We start from the raw sequence: 18,555 nt of genomic DNA on the forward strand, positions 1-18,555 counted from the left end.
TGGGGCAATTTCCAGGGGAATCGGGTTTTTCTACCCTCCACATTGAAGATTAGTTTTTGATTAATTAGAATAGGAGGAGAAAAATGCCCTTTTTGGTGCCTGAGGGATGACCCTTGCCTCTCTTGGTCACTATCCTGGTCACTTCTGACAGTGTCTTAGCAAGGGGCTTGGGTCAGTGAGCATCCAAGTGTGGAGTCTTGCAGGCAGAAAGGCCGTGACCTTTCCTCAAGGGTTCTGAATGTAGGCAGTCCTCAAGTTACAACTGAAATGGAGCCCTGCTCCTCACAGTTGTAACTGGGGATGGTCCTAAAATGGGCTACGGGCATGGTTTTGCAGAAAACTGGACAGGAATGCCAGTTTTCAGCAAAACTGACAGAAAACATGGCCATGTAACAGAGTCACTGTGAATGGCTGTGAACGCGGCCCGGTTGCCGAGTGCCCAAAGTGCGGTCATGTGACCATGGGGGGGTGAGCAACGGAACTTTGAATGTGAATTGTAAATACTCTCCAGTTAGTAGGTCTGTTGGAACTTTGAACAGTCGCTAAGCTGCTGGTCATAAGACGGCCACGCACAACACTTCCTGGGTCATTTTCATTGCCGCCCTGATTGTGCCAACTCTCAGTTGAAGCAGAGCTGGGTTTTTGCAAGAAAAGGGTGGCGATTTTTTCAGCAAAGGGTTCTAATCACTATGTTCTACCGCTTTGCAGAGGATATGTCAAGCCATCGACGAGGCTGGAGCCAGCAGGCACCAGCAGACCTTGGTGAAGCAAGCCTCTCTGAAAAGATGCGTATCCAGGACATGATTGGGGCCTGGGGGGGGGGCTTCGGCTCAGGCCTTTTGGGGGAACAATCTGTGCCTGGTTGACCCTCCTTGTGGAAGTATTCAGCCGCGGTCTCAGCTTTCCTCTGTCTAGATTTCAATCGGTTGTGGGCGTGCTTCTAGAAAATCTCGACAATCAAGACCCCAAAGAAGAAATTTCGAGATTCCTTCTGCTTTAAATTTAATAAATGAATCAAAATTCATTTCTACTGCCTTCGACAGAAAATAAGCTTCCCGTGAATCAGGTCTATTCAAAGGAGAGATTTTTTTAATGCAGAAGATTTGCTTTTCCTCACAGTCCAAGGACCGGTGGAGGGAGTCACTCGTCCATTTGGAATCAGGGACAGACGTTCTTTCTTCATGCTGGTCAGTAAAGAATGCCTAATTACGTGACCTACTCTTATTTAGATTTATGTGATACACAAATGTTTGGCTTAGAACACAATGCTCTTTTAGGAATGTCCTGCACATTTCCACTAGATTCTCTGGTGACAATATACAATATAGAAAAGTGCCCAGACTTAAAAGAAAGAACTGACTCCGGGTCCCAGCCCGTTGCAGCTCCACTGCAGCACCAAACTCAAAGGTTGGAAGCGCACTTTCATCAACTCCGACTGACTCCCAGCTCCTTTTTCTCTTCCCCTCATGCCAAATCCAGCAAATTTTAGGTCGGGCTTCAGAAACACCCAGGTGCTTGCCAGGGATCGGGCCCTGGCTGGTTCAGCCGCTCTGAGAGAGACTTCTCCATCTGTGCTCTGGCAGCTGAACTATTCCTGCCCAGGTCCTCTTTGGAGGCAACGAGCTAAACTTGGGCTTTTTATACACGCAGGCAATTCTGCTTAACATTCAGTGTTTCTTAAGCCCAGTGATTTGTTTTTGGGTGATGCTCTCTTTTTGCACACTTGTTTTAGGAAGCACCTTCATACTCATAACATGCTAGTATTCACAACAACACGGCCAGAACTGGTTAATGATATCAGTTACACGTTTATAGTCTCAGCACAGCCAATTTACACTCTTCAGTACCAAAGAGTTTGCAACAAAGATACAGATTTATATGCCAGCAGTTACAGTCAAATTATGGCAGAGTCACTGCCTCAAGCAAAAAACACAATAACACAAATGATGTTATTTACAAAGTAATAGGATCAATGCCTAAATAATATTAGGGTCTAATTTAGAACTGTAAATGAGGCAGAAACTATTACGATTAGGTCAGAATTAACAGGTAGACATCTTCAAAGTTACCTAGTTCACTCAGGGAATTTGGCTCATGGTCACATAAAATGTACTACTTTCTGGTTTACTTTTGTTACATATAATATACTGCCAAATAAAAATATTTTATATGCAACTCTTTCTGTGATACTATCAAAGAATGTTAATTGTCCTGCAGAGTTAACCTGCAAAGGGATGCCTGTTGTGACTCATCAGTCAGACACTCTGAAATTGGGTTTGATTGCTTTCCACAAGATGGTAGCATTTCCTTATTTTTACAACTGATACTTCAGCCTTTCTGTCCTATGTTAAGAACAAGTTGAATAAAGCCACAATGCCTAAGTGTAATAGTTACAAAACTTCACTTCTTGTGAGTGCACATGGACATAACCTGTGTCTGGGCTTTCTTCAAAAGAGTGTTTCCTAACTTCAAAAATGTGGCATGCTTAGCACTGATAGAAGAATTGTTTGGTTTTATTCTGGACTTTTGTTGTTTTGTCAAGTTTAAAGGCTGAGAAATAAGATATGGTATATTACTGAATCAAACTTAGAAGCTGTGCAAACATTTTAAGGAAGGAAGGGAGAAATAGAAAAGTCATTGGTGTAATGCAGATAGATTTTATTTTTATAAAACAGACCTTTGACTCAGCTGATGAAATTGTTTAGTGATAAGATGATAGAATTTGTAAAGCTGGCAAGCAAATGAAAAGTAAATGAATCCTGGCATCTATTTGTAACTAACTTCAGAAATAATTCAAGAGGGATGGGCACATAATAACTATTAGCCATGCTAGCCAACTAAATTGCACAGCCTGAATGCCAGCTGTTTTCCACAGTTAAAAAAAATGCCCGTCTCTGTGAGTTCCCAGAGGCTACTGCTAAGAGACTGAGAGAGATAAAGTTCAAGGCATGGGCTGCTGTTTGAGGAATGGCTTCTCTGAAGCAACCTGTCAGCAGCTGCCCTCACCCACAAAGCTGCAGAAACCCGGTGACCCCATTTGAGATACCTGAGCAGGTACAATCGGCCTGGTTTGCCAACAGCACTGGGATGCTTGGTATGACTGCGCTAATCTCTGAGCCGCTCTCCCTTCATAGGAACTCTTCTTGAAGACCTCTTTGCATCTAAAACGTTCATAAATATTCAGAGGAAGTGGCGTGAGACTGCAGGGTCTCGAAAAATGAGTCTCAGTTCTGGTGCAGCAGCCTGGAGACCTCCCGTGCATTTTCATCATTTGCAGAAATAGATTTTTACTTCATATGAAATGCAAAGTGCCAGTGAACCACTTGGGCAGCATTTGGTATGTTTACATGGCCGCATAGCCTGAGTGCTCTACCGGGGAAAAGGGGCCAAAGGAAGCAGGACAATCACCCGTGTTTAGTCTGTTCAGACAGAGCGATGGGATAAGTTTTGAGGGGACAAGAGCCGCTACGGGCTTCTTCAGTAACCAACGTCTTAGTCTTTGAACTGCCCCTGGCACCCTGTGTTTTCTTAAATGGGGGAGGGGGGATAGGGGAAACGGGTCAGGCAGCTGAATATTCATAACACCAGCTCTTCTTAAGAAGAAGGCGTGCCTTTCCAAGGGGTGCAGGAAGAGGCTGTGAGGTAATTAGTTGCCTAATGTATTAGGCATGCTTTTTGGGATCCAGGAGGTGAGCTGGATCCCCAAGGTGGAATCCAGGAGATGAGCTGGATCCTCAAGGTCATGGCTGCCTGGATGGGAGGGCCTTTCATAAGTAAAGTTGTGCTGGCTGCAGTCGCAGGCCCACATTTTCACAAGAGTTCTGGAACCCGAAATGTATGTTTAAAAGTTTTCGGTCCCACCAGAGTTTAAAATCCAGGGATAGAAAATGTTTTGTATGTTTAAGATTTTTTACATCCTTCTCTGAAGAAATATATGAACAATAATTAATAATGTTAAGTTTACACCTGTTTATACGTCATGCCTCCCAACAATCAATATTTAGCATAATTTTTTCAGAGGTTCTCTGTAAACTTCTCAGACAGAAACAAATTTGGGAAATGTAGGCCAGGTGGGGGAAGATAGAGTTGGGACATGTGTGTGTTCAAAGTGTATGTAATGCAAAGGGCTACACTAAATTAAAAATGCATTTTTTAAAACATCTCATTGGCACGATGGGAATAAAATGCTGGATTAAATACGTTTTGGTCTGTTGCAACAAAGCCCTAGTGTTCTTAAATAATGTGGTCTGCAGTGTCCAGCACAGAAATTTGGATTGGGATTGTAATCCAAATTGTGATGTATACATTTTACTATGTACCTACTTCAATATATTTCTGATTTGCTACCAAAAAATCCTTCCAGATGGCTGGGTGATGTGAAATGGAAACCCGTTTAATAGTGATTTTATTGCTTATTTTCAATATTGGTGGCTTCTGAAAACTGCCCGTCACCACTGCTTTTCTTCTCCCAAGTTCACACTTCCATCTCTCAGTGCTATGATTCAGCCTGCCTGTTGGCTATTACAGAACTGGAGAAAGGAGAATTAGGTTTCTCTTCAGTTTTGGGCTCTGGGGAAAACAATATTCTTCTGTCATTTGCTAAACTAGCCCCAAAGTGGCTCAGGTGAGGCAAAGCTTCAGGAGCCTCTCTCCCAATTCAAAGCCAAAAGACTTGGTGATGTCTCCCCTCTAACGAGGCAGCCAAGCCAGGACCTTGGTAATCGCAAGAAGAAAGGGAAGAGGCTGGTGCCTAGCCCTGGGCCTGTTGGAACACCCAAGTTTTAATGACTGTTATAGTGGTCTTTCCACCTGTGACACCTTCATATCCATCTTCATTTTTGGATTCTTCTCAACGAGACAATGATGAAAGACCTCTTCCCCAGCTCCAGGGAGAGATCAATGGCAGCTGGCACTTGCCATTGTTTACCGCACCAACTGGAGGCTTGGGGCAGATCCGGGAGCACAATAGCCTCCTGTGGGCCCCACTTTGCTTTGATCTTCTCCTGCCTCAAAGGCAATCCATTTTTATTAGTCCCTTTTGGTGACCCCCACAAAGATCAATCATGCTCCCGGAGTGCAGATGGCATCTGCATGTCCCTGCAGTTCAAGAAGATTGGGCAGGAGTAGTTGTGATGGGAAAGGAGGAGTTGGATTCCTAATATGTTGCTTATTATGGGTCGATCTTTTTCTTTGTACTGTGGGCCAAACCTCAAAATCTGCCTGTGTACAAGGGCAATTAAGTTTTGTCTTCTCACAGACCCCTTCCATGACCATCGAAGCAGATGGTGCTTTACTTGGGCCAGTTTGAGAGTAGAAAGGCTGGGATTCAGACTCTCTCTCTGTCTTGTCCCTAGGCCAACAGTGTTTGATCTTTTTTGACACTTCCTGTTCTGAGCATGGGTGGCTTTGTGTAAAAGTAAATTATTTGCAAGCTGTAATTTTTCAAATATGTCAAAAGGGATTCCGAGCAAGTCTCTTTTCTTTTGCTAAGAAGGCAAGAGGTGCAGAGTAATATTTGACTAAACGTCCTTTTGTTGAAAAGGGCCGTTTTAACTTCTATTAATACATTGCATCTGCCCTAATGTTTAGCGTGCCAGCCTTTTTCTTAACTTTGCAATGTTGGAAATGACTTCTGAGCCATGTTGTATCCTTGCCTGCTGGCACTGCAAGCAAATCTAGTTTGGGACTTTATGCAGCTGTCGGGAGAGAGGAATGCCCAATGTAAGCTTTCTGAGCTGAAGAACAGTTCAGTTAAGCTTCTTATGTGAATTTCTTCCCTAGAAGAAAGGCTGCTTTCTGTGTACTTATTTTTAAATTTCTTCTCCATACAGTGAATTGCCTGGGAAATGTGATGGGTTGGCAGTTTCAGGGCTGCGAGCTGTCCATTAATCTAGAGAAGAGAGTTTAATAAACTGCAGATCCTCTTTGAAGTCAGTTGTCTCCTCCAGACCTGAGGGTTCAACTGGAAACGGAGCCATCTCTGCATCCTTCCACCTCCCATCCATGGTGGGCAAATTAAGCTCTCTGACCTTTGCGGGTAGAGAGTAGAAGATGAAGGGATTGGTGCTTGCTTGGAGCTACAGGGGAGGGCTGGGCTTTTTTTTGGAATTTATCTTTCTCTCTCTCTCTCTCTCTCTCTCTCTCTCTCTCTCTCTCTCTCTCTCTCTCTCTTTAGATGCCTAATCCATGGCAGTCTTTGGGAAAATCTTGTCTGACCATTTTTTTTATAGTAATTTTTCAAGTAAAGGTCACAGAATTCAGTGCTGAATGCAAAGCCTTCATACTCTCTAAAGTTCTGAGGCAAAACTCCTTTGCCCGTTAGTCAAATTTTTAAGATAAGTGACAATTGCTAAAAAGATAGTCAGGTAAATAACCTTAAAATGGAATATGGTGAGTAAACAGTACGTGATCTTTATCACAGCGTCCTACTTCAAAATATGCTGCAAAAGTTTTTCCCTTCAACAGCAGGATCAGCATTTCCGAGTGCCCTGGGCTTTGCCTTTAGCTAGAGATTATTCACTTACTGACATTTATCCTACAAGTGATTCAAACTTGTCATCAGCCTAAAGTTGCTCCTAAATTGTGAAGTTAGCAAAGGCAACCTGGCTTTGTGAAGGGGATAAAAATGGGTGCCAATCATGCCAGGATGGAGAGAATTGGGTTCAAACCTTGAAGTCTCTTTCTTCATTCCATGTGTCAAATGAAATTGGATCCTTGGAAGGACAGGGATCATGAGTTGTCCATTGGTTGTCACAGTGGCCCAGGATAGTAGCTGCTGGAAGGCACCAAAGTCAACGGCTTTCTTGCTTAGGTCAGGGCTTCTCAATCTTGGCAACTTTAAGAGGTGTGGACTTCAACTCCCAGAATTCCCCAGCCAGCCCTGGAAAAATTGAACCTATAGCTGTGGTGATGGCGGACCTGGTGCCCAAGACTGATGGAAACATTAGGCTGAGTCTGCATCAAACATGGCTGCAATTATACTAGAGTGATGATTTTTTCCTCCCATTTGCTTCTTCTCATGACTCCTACTCAAGGGAAAGGACGTTAAAGCATCTTCGCAGTGACTGCGTGTGCAGAGGCCTTTGGCACCAGCTCCAGCTACCTGGGACAACACCAAAGCTTGCTGGGTTGGAACTGAACCATCTGGTCTCCAGGTTAGGGAAAAATGGCAAAAAATAAATGTGAATGACACTGGAATTACAAGCAGGTCAAGAGACCATCATTAGCTCTCCATTTTGATTGTCTCCAGTCAGTAATCTTTCATCAGCAAAGACTGAAAAACCCATCCTAAAGTGGTCACACGTGGTTGACACATGCTTTCAAACAGGAACACAGACCAGGTATTTCTGCTTGAACTTGGTTTCACCTTCATTCTTTGCTCAGGTGCTGCTTGCATTTGTGGAAGCCGGTCTGCTGTTGCCGGAAGGTACAAAGTCCTCTGGTGTGCAGATGGCCTTGTGGTTGCTCTTTCCAACCTGCTTCAGCTGACCATCTCATCCCAGTAGGACCAGCTGTTCCACTCATTTTGGGGCCGCGATACCTGATTGCTTATTCTTTTCTTTTTGCTTGTGGCCAAACATAAACCCTTGTTTTTCCGAGCGGGCCTATGGTTTCATCCACCTGTGTTTGCCTTGAGCGACGTATAACCTCATGCCAGGTTTTCTTCACTTTAAGTAGCTATAATTGCATCAAGGTTTGCAACCTGTTGATAGAAGAGCCGAACAGGTGTTTCTTAGGTGTTGCCGTACCGTTCCTCTGTGTGAAGAGAGGAAGCCAACATCTATCTCGGCAGACCTTTCTAAACCACTATAGCTGGAAGGAGTTGTCAAAACAGATCTTTGTTTCCCACATAAGGAGAGACTGCAAAGAAGCACCCAATTGATTAGAATGTTCTTACTGTCTTTTGCTGTTAAAGAATCACGATTTATTGGTGATGTTGGGTTAGTCAGTGACCAGCCCCAGTCACGGCTGTAAACAGGAAATAACGAAGGATAGTCCTTTGGGGTGATTTGGGGGGTATTTTATGTATCCCAACCTCTCTGGTTTTATGCCAAAAAGGTAGTTCAGCTTTGTTGCTTTTAATAAACCTCAGAAGAAATCTTTCTGTTCTAGAAAAATACAGTCTTGGATTCAAGCTATAGCTCTCTGCTAGGAAAAGCCATTGCTCTCCATCCAGAATATCTATGCAAAAGGAGACCAAGACAGGAACAAGAAAAGTTCTATTTGGGGAACCATCTTGCAAGAAGGAAGCTCAGGGAAGTGAAAGGGTAGAAGAAGCTCTTGTTCTGCTTAAAGCATTTTCTGTGCTGACTAGTCCTTCCTGTTCCTCTCAGGGAAACCTTTTGTCGGATTTGCAGACAAGTGAACAACGAGGGGTCCTTGGTGGTCTCTGAGCTTGGTTGTTTCCTTGCAGATGTTTCCCTTTTAATGAAAGGTAAGGTCCCTTTTAATTTACCCACATCAGAATAACCCTGTGTGGCTGTGCTGTGCCCCAAAGGAGGGGAAGTAGGTACCTCGCTCATTTAGGTTTACAGTCCGGCAAGGGGCAAGTGAGTGTGAACAGAATAACAGAGTTGGAAGGGACCTTGGAGGTCTTCAAGCCCACCCCCTGCTCAAGCAGGAGACCCTGTCCCATTTCAGACAAATGGTCATCCGGTCTCTTCTTAAAAACCTCCAAGGTTGGAGCACCCACAATTTCTGGAGGGAAGCCGTTCCACTGATGAATTGTTCTCACTGTTAGGAAATTCCTCCTTTAGTTTCCATCCATTGCTTCTTCCCTTTCAGTGCTTTGACCCCCTCTTCTCTGTGACAGCCCCTCAAATATTGGAACACCACTATCCTGTCACCCCCAGAAGGCAGAGTGACCCAGTGGTGAGGAGTCAGGATTCTGCTCTGGGATGTGATACAAATGGCGCTTCGCCCTGGAGTCTGGAGCAGGAGAAATGCCTGAAATCCTCCGCTGCTGAGCACCCTGGGTGTAGCGACTCATTTCCCCAGAGCCCAATCTAGATGGCCGAATTTCCAAATTTGTGAAACCTGTGAACTGAGGACGGCAAGCAGCGAAAAGGTCTTCAGCAAAACAGGCAGGAGGCTCTAAAGCAAAATGATAAAGCTGCGTAATTTCATTAACAACAGTTGTATTTACTGTGAGCCACAGATGGTGCTTATGGCCAATTTGTTAAGTTAAAATGAAGATAAAGAAAGGCAGGAAAGTATTCCAAGTGAGAGGTGGTTAAAAATTTAAACAGGAGCCAGATGGCTGTAGATGATCATTCATCCAGATTTGGTGAGGGGTAGCCTGCACGATTGGAGAGATGTTTCTGTCGGAGCCCTGGGAGGTGCCAAGCCTCCTTCGGACCCAGAAGGGAATCACCGATTCTTGTCCGTTGGTCTGTTTGTTTTAAGAAAGGGCAGATCCTGTAGACTGGCGAAGTGGGACTGTTCTGCTCTGCTGTTTTAGTCACTTGGCCTTGGATGACTAGCAGGAAGAACCGAATTAGATCTAAATGTTGTTTTCCAGAGGTTTTTGCTGTCAGGTAGGCATTACGTTTCTATTTCAGCATTTATTTTTTTTAGCATGGAAGCTCTCGGCCAACTCCCAGTTTAGGCAATATGGTTTTATCATCTTCAACAACATTCAAGGAATCATAAAATCACAGTTCAATGTTCTGTAACCATTGCTCTAGGACATTTTTGGATGTCAATAAATTATGCTCTGTATTGTCAGACTTTCTTCTAAGAAAACACTTCTGGGATTCCACTGAAGGGCTCTGAAAGGCTGGTTGAATCAAAGGGTTTCATCCTGAGCTGAAAGAAGCTGGTCCAGATAAGGCATTCTGAAGGTCCAACCCAAAAGCTGCATGAGAAGATGAAGAATCTGCTCAGTTTTTCCAAGACATGAGGCCTATATGTGCAGTGCGATTCAAGGTCATTGTGAAAACATCTTAATAAATACTCATAAAATTCCTTTTCTGCTCTTTTATGCTATCACCTCTAGTGTCTTATGCAGCACCAAAGCTCTTTCAGTCACCCTGAACTCTTGTAAGAACTTGTGTTGGCCAAGTTGAGTTTGTCCCTAGTAGAAAACCTTTCCACAACTGGTCACTTTCCACTGGTTTCCAACCTGGCCCCTGAATATTACTTCTAAACCTGCTTTTCCTTTAGCTAGAAGATTCTCCTGGCCCCTCCCAGTTTTATCTTTATAACAATCTTGGGAGGTAGATTGGGGTTAAAAGGGGGTGATTTAAGAGCTTCCCCCCCCAAGTCAAGCTCTGTTCAGCCAAATGCAGACAAAAATGTCTCTTCAATATTTCTCTCACAGCCAACACTGATAACTCTGTTTGTAGATCCCCAGGGAAGGAATTCCAATGGTATATATCAAAGAGAATATATAAATACTGATTTAAGACTTAAATTATTATTAGAATTCTCTGGCAGTTCATATGCTTCCTTCCAGAAATTTATTTCTTCTATTAAAGAGAGAGGAACCACCGCTTAAAAAATGTATTACAGAGGAGGGTTTTTTTTGTTTCAACATGAATGTAGCTCACATCTAAACTGTTCTTCCTACTGGTGTATTCAATGCACATAACACAAAAATGGAGGACTTATTTATATTTTGGGTTTAACCGCACAAGAGAGAGAGGCTGGTATTAAATTCAGTGGCATGGCTAGAAAGACAATGGAGGGGAAAACTCCTTTAGGCCATAATGTGTAGTTAATATTTCAAATTAATTCAGTTGATTATGCATCAACCAATAGGTCAAACTCAGCTTTAGGTGCCAAAATTTATGGTACAGCATTTTGCCTGAAGCAATATGAAAGCCCCGAAGCAGCATGCTGCATTATTACACCAACACAATACAGAAAACTTCCTGGAAATGCAAGGGCAGTTTCCTGTCCTTTCTGCCAAGTCGAAGAACCAGTTGGCTGGACAACACTGGAAATCGGCCTTCCCTTGGAGTAACATAAATGAGGCTACCCCTGAAGGTTTGAAATGATGGAGGACCTTTTCTTGAGATGGGTAGAAGAGTTGACAGAACAGGAAAGAGAAGCTTCTGTTGATCCCTCTAGGCTGCAGAAGCAACTGAGGACCATAGATTGCATAGAGATCAATTCCTCCAGGGCTACTAGAAGCTCAATGTTACCTCCAAGGGCTCTTGTAGCAACAGGAGTAGGAGAAAGGTATGCCTCCATTTCCTATTTCTGAGCACCCTCCCTGAAGGGATCTGCTAGCCAGTATGAAAAGCAAAACACTGGCCTGAGGTGGTCTGCAACCTGTCCTCCAGAGCTCTTCTTAAGTCCTCGTGTTCTTAAGGTATGGCAAGAGACTGCCAGAGACACGGAAGAAAAGCCCATCTAGGACTATTGGCCTTGAAGACTCCATATTGCATTTGAGTGAGGGGCCGCAGGACTTCAAATATCGGTTGCAGGAGGAGAACAGGAAAAAAAAGTCCTCCCTCAGATAAGTACCTCAGATTCATCCATCTGCCATGGGATTAAATAGAAGGTCAGGCCAAGATGGGCCTTGGTGTGATCCAACAGATCCAACAGACCTTCTCTTACATTCTTACAAATGAAGATGGTATCTTTATTGTTATGGCGATTATAATAAATGATTATGAAATTATCTGAGCATTCTGAAGCATAACAAAATGCTTCAGCAGCAGGGAAGGCTTTGAAACCTAACTTTGTACATGATTTGTGCAGAGAAGGGAGATGCGTCTTTTTCATGTGCTGCTTGAAAACGCTGTGTCTTCCCTGGTGGTATAATTCACTCTGTAATTGTGGGTCCTCCTCCCCCTTTCCTGTTACAAAACAGGAATACTTTATTGAAGAAATAATTCACTCCAGATTATCCTGCCTGTTGTACTAAAAATTTCAGTCCTTGTGATGTCAAATAACATCTAATCTTTGGCAAGAGTCTGTGATTTAGATGAGAATCTGAGGTCTCTTGGGCTGTTAGTGTGTTACATACATTATTAAGAAATAATAGGGGCAAATTCCAAAGACAGGACAGCCGATGTAACAAGGGGACATTGATTGTCAGGGAGAAAGAAATTACATTTTCCCCTCTTTTAGCTGCACAGCAGGTTCTCAGGCCTGCCAGGCAAGCCTTCTGCACAAATTTAGGAGCGCGGGCCTGACAGATCTTCACATCTGGAAAACTAGATAATAACAATTCAATTCAAGTAGAAGGAATGAAAATTACATTTTCGGTCTTGATGCCAGGTAGAAGCTTTAGATGTAGAGACAGAAATTTGACTTTGCATGAATTGACGATTTGAAAAGCAAAGGGGAAAGGCTTTGGTGGGTAGAGGGAGGGATGATAAACAATAGGAAAACTCTTACGTAAGTGATAGGCAGAGGTCTTCAACAAGGTTTTGAGGCTTGTGAGGCCATTGACAGATGGCATGAAAGCTGGTCCTGCTTGGCAGCCATTGCTGCTGCATTCATGAGCTCCTCCTTACAGATCTGAAGGGTGGCAAAGCAAGGAACAGCTGCACCATAATGGTGTTGTGAAAGGGCAGCGGAGAAATTGCAAATGGACAGGCCTCAAAGTGAAATCCTCAGGCCTTTGGGCTCCCACTGCATCCTTCAAGAGCTGTGGATAGAACTCCACCTGGTTGTACCCACAGCCAGTTCTTGGTCAAGGCCCTAACCACTAAAGCTCCTACCTGCTCAGAGAATCCAGCCTCTTGATTTAAAAGTAGGATCTTCTGCTTTGCTGCTGTGGATTGTTTCTTACTGCTGGGCTTTGGGATCCTCTTGTCCTGAAGATAGACTATTTTGGAACATGTTTGTGGGTCGCAGGCACCTTTCTAGTTCATCAGTGGGAAAGAGAAAGACAGGTAATGTTCCGATTCACCTTGATCCATCTTGGCCCAGGCAGGAGAACTTTGCACGGGCTGTGTCTTGGAGAAAGATGCTGAACTATGTAGTGCACTTGATGGTTGCAACATTTGCAAATTGTTAGTTCGACCGTCCGTGCCTTTTCTCTTAAGGTAGTTTCTTTGGAAGCTACTCTCAGGAAAATGTGTTTTGGTTTGCAGCTTCAACCGATTTTATTTGGTCTGGCCAGGTGTGTTTTAATGAAAATGCTGTTGCATTGAAGGTGCTAAAATGCCACCAGAAAAGTATTGACCCACTTCTCTGATAAATGACTCGGTCTAGTTTATTTTTCTCCTTACTTCAGACACTTAAAAAAAGAGAAGCAGTGGAGTTATTGGAAGCACTGGGTATCAGGCAAAGACAATATAAACGGCCAAAAGCTTTGCCTTAGCAAATATGGAGAGTTTCTCTTTCAAGTACTGCAGACAGGGCTAAAAGATGCAGGGAGAAACATTTGGCTCTCCAGGTATCTCAAGTCCCAGAGGCGGATCCCGATCAACGGATGAGAAGGGTTGGGGGGAGGGCACGAGATCCCTCAACCCTGTTGTACACATTCCAAGAGAAAGAGTGGACTGCTAAATCTGACAAATCGAAACACAATCTAGGAAGGCAACAAAGGCTTTTGTGACAACTTGAAGTCTACCCTGGTACAAGTTGCCCATAACCATTGATGCCATCCTAAATTTGGCATGAAGGTCCATGATCTACTCAGGGGTCTTTAGCAAAGGGAAGGAAGTTGTAGATGGTTCACAGGCAACTGATGTTCTTTAGTCTTCTCTTAGTTCTGCATCATTGACCATATCAGTTCCTGGGAAGATGGCGAAGATGTTCACTTCTCTTCCTTCCCTACTCAGTCCCCAGTGTCTCCACCAGTCTCACCCCTCGATGCAAAACACCTTAGTTCTTCTTTGGGAAGTCTGAAGGCTATCAGAAATTCTAGGGAGACGCTCAAGGTAACCTTCAGCTTAGCACATCCCCAGCTGCTCACCAACATTTTTTTTTTTTTGTGTGTGTGTGTGTGTGTGTGTGTGTAGAGTTTCAACTTCAAAATATCTCCAAGCTTCAGAGCACTAATTTGAAAGGAAGGCATCAGAACAGGCAATAGTTTGGCTTGTACTGAAGAATAACATTCTAGGATAAAACAAAGACTGTCAAGGAAGCATAAAATCCCTTCCTTCCTTCACTTACTTACTTAGAATATGGGGGTAAAATTGTGCTCTCAGAAGCAAAAAGAACAAGAACTGGGCTTTCTCTCCATGAATTACTCAGCTACATCTAACATTAAACATTTCCCAAACTCAACTTTCTTGAGTCTAGGAAGTCAGTTTTAGTCTTATTTAAAATGCAAGATAACCAATATGTAGCCCTGGATTTCATGGATGTATTAAACCAAAACACCACCAGGCCCACCTTGCTGTGCTTAAGAAGCTTTAAAATTAGAGCAGGAACATGGGGGAGCAGGCTGAATAAAGACTCCCCTTTACTGGATTAAATTCCTGCAGCTTCTTTGGCTTTGCTTATTCTATTTTGGCAACTGAGGGAGATGAATAGTCTAAAAACACGAAATATAAATAGACAAAAATAAAAAAGCTGAGCCTTCTTCAGATTTCTCCCAGTTGGGACCTGGAAGCTACAGTATGTGGCAACCACCCATATTTGTTCAGCTGGTTGTAGGTCTAAAGAGGGTCTGTCCCATTGGTTTTACTGGGGTCCAGGGACCTACTCCAAGCACTTAAAAACAATTAAGTTAGATTTGAGAAAAAAGGGCACTTGAAGATTTGTCATTATACTTACCCTAGTTATAAAGCTCTAGACTTGGATTTCTGTTTGTCAATGTTAACTTATAACATTTGATGACTATTTTTATTGCTCCTGCTGGACTGCTTTTAAAAAAAAATCACTGTTGTCTTTGTCGCAGGTTAGTGTTTTCTGCCTGAAGGTAAATCAGGCGGTTTGGAGAAAGACTTTAGGAGGAGAGATTTACTGTTTGGCATTTCTCTTGTCTGCACAGTATGGAAAGACCCAGATAGGGGACTATTACTCAAGACGAGGGCAAGGGTCTTTCAGCCCTGCTGTCCTGAACAGCGGTGAGTATCCTAAATTATCCTCTGCTTCCTTTGGTTACATTCCTTCATTCCCCCCCCCCCCAGTTTTTAGCCTCTTCTTCCTCTTTTGGCTTCTGGGCTAAATGGTAGCCATTGGGCTCCTGTCCCGACACAAGACAAATTGTGTCTCTGGAATTTAGAGAGATGCTCTAGTTGGATGGGTGTGTGTGCGTGTTTCCAAAATAGCAAACTATTTTTCATGATCACAATGTGATCGGGAATAAGTTGAAGCAGGTGTGCACGGGCATCATCTGTGGAATTGGGATTCAGCAGGTAGCCTAATCTCTCTGTGTGTTTCTGTATGTACACACACATACATACATACATACATACATACATACATATATATATATATATACACACACATACATACATACATACATGCATACACACATACACATACACACATATGTATATGTATATGTACATGTATGTATGTATATATATACACAATCTCCTTTCACACCTGGCCAGCTGTTTTCTCCACTGAGCCAGACTGAGACATTCTGGAAGCATTAGAATTTCAACTATCCTTTTGAACCCAGCACCACATTTCTACAGCCCCAACATGGTTCAGGTGAGATAAAAACAAAAATCTTTAGGTCTCCCCCGTATTTCACTGCTGGAAATAGGGATATATTAATAACAGTCTAATTATTTCCTTCCTAGTTCATCCATTCCTTGTGTTTGTTATTGATTATACTGCACACCAGGGGTTTTATGTTGAAGGGCAATTTTGAAATTGAAGGAATTTTTGCACTGAAGGCTATTACCAACACCTGTCTCAGGTGACTGGAGGAAGGAGCCTTAGTCCCACCTTTCGAAGAGGTGCCCACCTTGACATATTGTGAGAGCAATTTCCACCAGGAACCCTGGTGTGGCTTGTGTTAAGATGGGGTCCCTAGTCAAAAGTCAGATAAAATACTAGATGCACAATTCAGCTTCCTGGGAATTTGAGTCCCTTGTTTTGTTTTGTTTTTCAGTAATCTCCTCTGCTGCCTTCTCCCTTCTTTCTTTTTAAGATCAAGCAAGCTTCTTGGATAATAACTGGCCCACAGTGTCAAATTACCCCTAAAGTGAGCCAAATTGTGTGTAAATCCAATCCATTTGTTTCAATTGTCCCATTTTTACTGCATTTTGTCTCCATTTTGAAATCAATCCATTGTCCTTCACTCCTGTTCATTTTGCTCTAAGCCTTTTCAAAGGTTTTGCAGTATTGACCTCTGTTGTGTCCTGAGCCTGCAAAGGCAGGCTCGGGACGTTGCAATGGTCCCGGGCAGTTGCAAGCTGCCCGGGACCAGACTGGCTGGCGCCGGCTTCGTGTGCATGCGCGAGGAGCGGAGCGCGCCAAATTTTGCCATTTGGTCCGGGGAAGTGTTCTTAAGAGAAGCAGAGAGGCCTGCATGCCTCAGAGCTGAAACGGAGCTGAAGAAACAACAATAAAAGCGTCTTGACACTACGAGATGCTCTGTGATTATTTGCCATTAAGCTAAGGACTCAACACTGGTGACGAGGATGGGATGCCTTACAATCAATTAAAAGAATTGTAAGCTTACCCAGGAGTCCGGAGAACAGCTAGGAAGATGGCGTTAAATTCAGCACCTGCCTGCCAATACAGCGTCGCTGGAGGTAAGCTGGCTGATAGACCTTTCCTTACAAAAGAGAAAATGGCAAAGATAGGAAGGCTCTCTGAATTTGATGTCACGCACCCAGAAAGATGGGAGTCTTATGTGGCCAGAGTAGAAAACTACTTGAAAGTAAACCAAGTAAGAGAAGATGGCTTAAAGACTGCTACTTTGCTCTGTGTTTGTGGTCAAGATGCATCTGAAATTACTGAAAATCTAGCAGCCCCTGTGCCTCTTGAATCTGTTACCTACACAGATTTAAAAAAATTACTAAAAGAACATTTTCAGCCCAAGTTGTCTGTTATTGCATGGAGACATACTTTTGAACAGAGGGATCAACGGGCTGGTGAATCAGCTAAAGAATACATTGCAGCTTTGAGAGACAGATTTGTATGTGGGCTTAGAAACAGAGACTTGCAGCAGAGACTTTTTGCAAAGGAAGACATATCGTTCCAAGATGCCTTGAGAGAGGTTATTGCAGAAGAGGCAGCAGGTGGGGCAATCAAGAATATGAGGCCTATCAGAAATACTCCAGAAGCTGTTTCTGTGCACCATGAGGGAGTCCAGGAGAGCTCGGAAGAGGATCCTGAAGAAGAGGTGGATCATCTCTACCCAGCCAAAGAAAGGAAGCAGAAGGAAGGCAAAGAAAAGTCTTCAGCTGTACCCAAGTGCTTCGGGTGTGGAGGTCGCCACAAGAGGACCGACTGCAGGTTCCGTTCTGCAATCTGTAGAGCATGTGGGAAGCAAGGCCACATAGCAGCTGTGTGTCTGGGCCGTCAGAAGGTACAACCCCGAGAAGAATTGCGCCTGAAAGGTACCAGGGTCCCCAGCCAAAACAGGGTGGGTTTCTGTGCTTCACGAAGAAGCATTTGTAGGACAGGCACACACAAGCCACTCAAAAAGAAACTGTCACTTAAAGTGAAGTTGCAAGGAGTTCCATTGGTCATGGAACTAGACACTGGGTCTGCACTTTCAATTATTTCCATTCACACATTCAGAAAGATTTGCTCTAGCAGTGGGTTCCAGGCCAAGCTTAGGCCATCCAATATAGTTCTAACTCCAAAGTGTGTGTTAAGGGGGAGGCCACGCTTAATGTACAATATAAGGATTTTGAAGGTCTATTAGATGTATTGATAGTTGGGGGTGAGCGCACGAGTCTCATAGGACTCGATTGGTTTGAGGCCTTGGGAATACAAGTTACAGGGCTCAATAGCTTGCAAACAGTCTACAAGAAGTCTGCAAAGAATTTGCAGATGTCTTCAGCCCACAGCTGAGTACATACAAAGGACCCCCAGTTTCCTTAAAATTGGACCCCACTGTCACTCCTATCAGAGTAAAAGCAAGGAGAGTACCTTTTGCTTTAAAAGGAAAAATTGATGCTGAATTGGACAAATTGATTCAGCAAGGAGTCTTAGAACCTGTTGACTCCAGTCCTTGGGAAACTCCCATAGTCACGCCTCTTAAGGCTAATGGGGACATTCGCATCTGTGCAGATTACAAATGCACCCTAAATAAGGCATTGCAACAACATGCCTATCCTGTACCTGTAGTCAGCCATATTCTGGCGTCCCTCAAGGGGGGGCGTGTTTTTGCAAAGCTAGATTTAGCACAGGCTTATCAACAGTTACCTGTTGATGAAGCTGCTGCTGTAGCACAAACCATTGTAACACACAGGGGGGCATTCAAAGTCAAAAGACTACAATTTGGAGTAAACGTGGCTCCTGGAATTTTCCAAAGCGTAATGGAAAATACCTTGAGGGGTATACCGGGAGTTTGCCCCTATTTTGATGATGTCTTAATAGCTGGAGACTCCACTCAAAATTTAGCTGAGAGATTGAGGGTTGTCCTGCTGCGGTTCCGGAAAACAGGCCTCAAGCTAAAAAAAGACAAGTGTAAAATTGGGGTACCTTCTACAGATTTCCTGGGATTCAAAA

General features: G+C 43.6%; 1 protein-coding gene across 17 annotated transcripts in view; it reads left to right on the top strand.

Moving 5' to 3' along the window:
• Positions 1–9,967, top strand: part of VPS13C (vacuolar protein sorting 13 homolog C) — a 60,909-nt gene extending 50,942 nt beyond the window's left edge. For 3 of the 17 annotated variants that reach the window (XM_039340079.1, XM_039340080.1, XM_039340089.1), the window contains 4 exons: positions 1,120–1,187; positions 7,035–7,154; positions 8,334–8,434; positions 9,406–9,721. In XM_039340079.1, coding sequence (XP_039196013.1) covers positions 1,120–1,187; positions 7,035–7,154; positions 8,334–8,434; positions 9,406–9,482 — 366 coding nt within the window. In that variant the 3' untranslated portion in view covers positions 9,483–9,721. The other 14 variants (XM_039340091.1, XM_039340086.1, XR_005556346.1 and 11 more) reach the window with 13 other exon arrangements.
• Positions 9,968–18,555: the final 8,588 nt, after the last annotated feature.

The sequence above is a fragment of the Crotalus tigris genome, unplaced genomic scaffold (assembly GCF_016545835.1).
Source record: "Crotalus tigris isolate CLP2741 ecotype Arizona unplaced genomic scaffold, ASM1654583v1 scf7180000017741.1442986301:2390832, whole genome shotgun sequence".
NCBI lineage: Eukaryota > Metazoa > Chordata > Lepidosauria > Squamata > Viperidae > Crotalus > Crotalus tigris.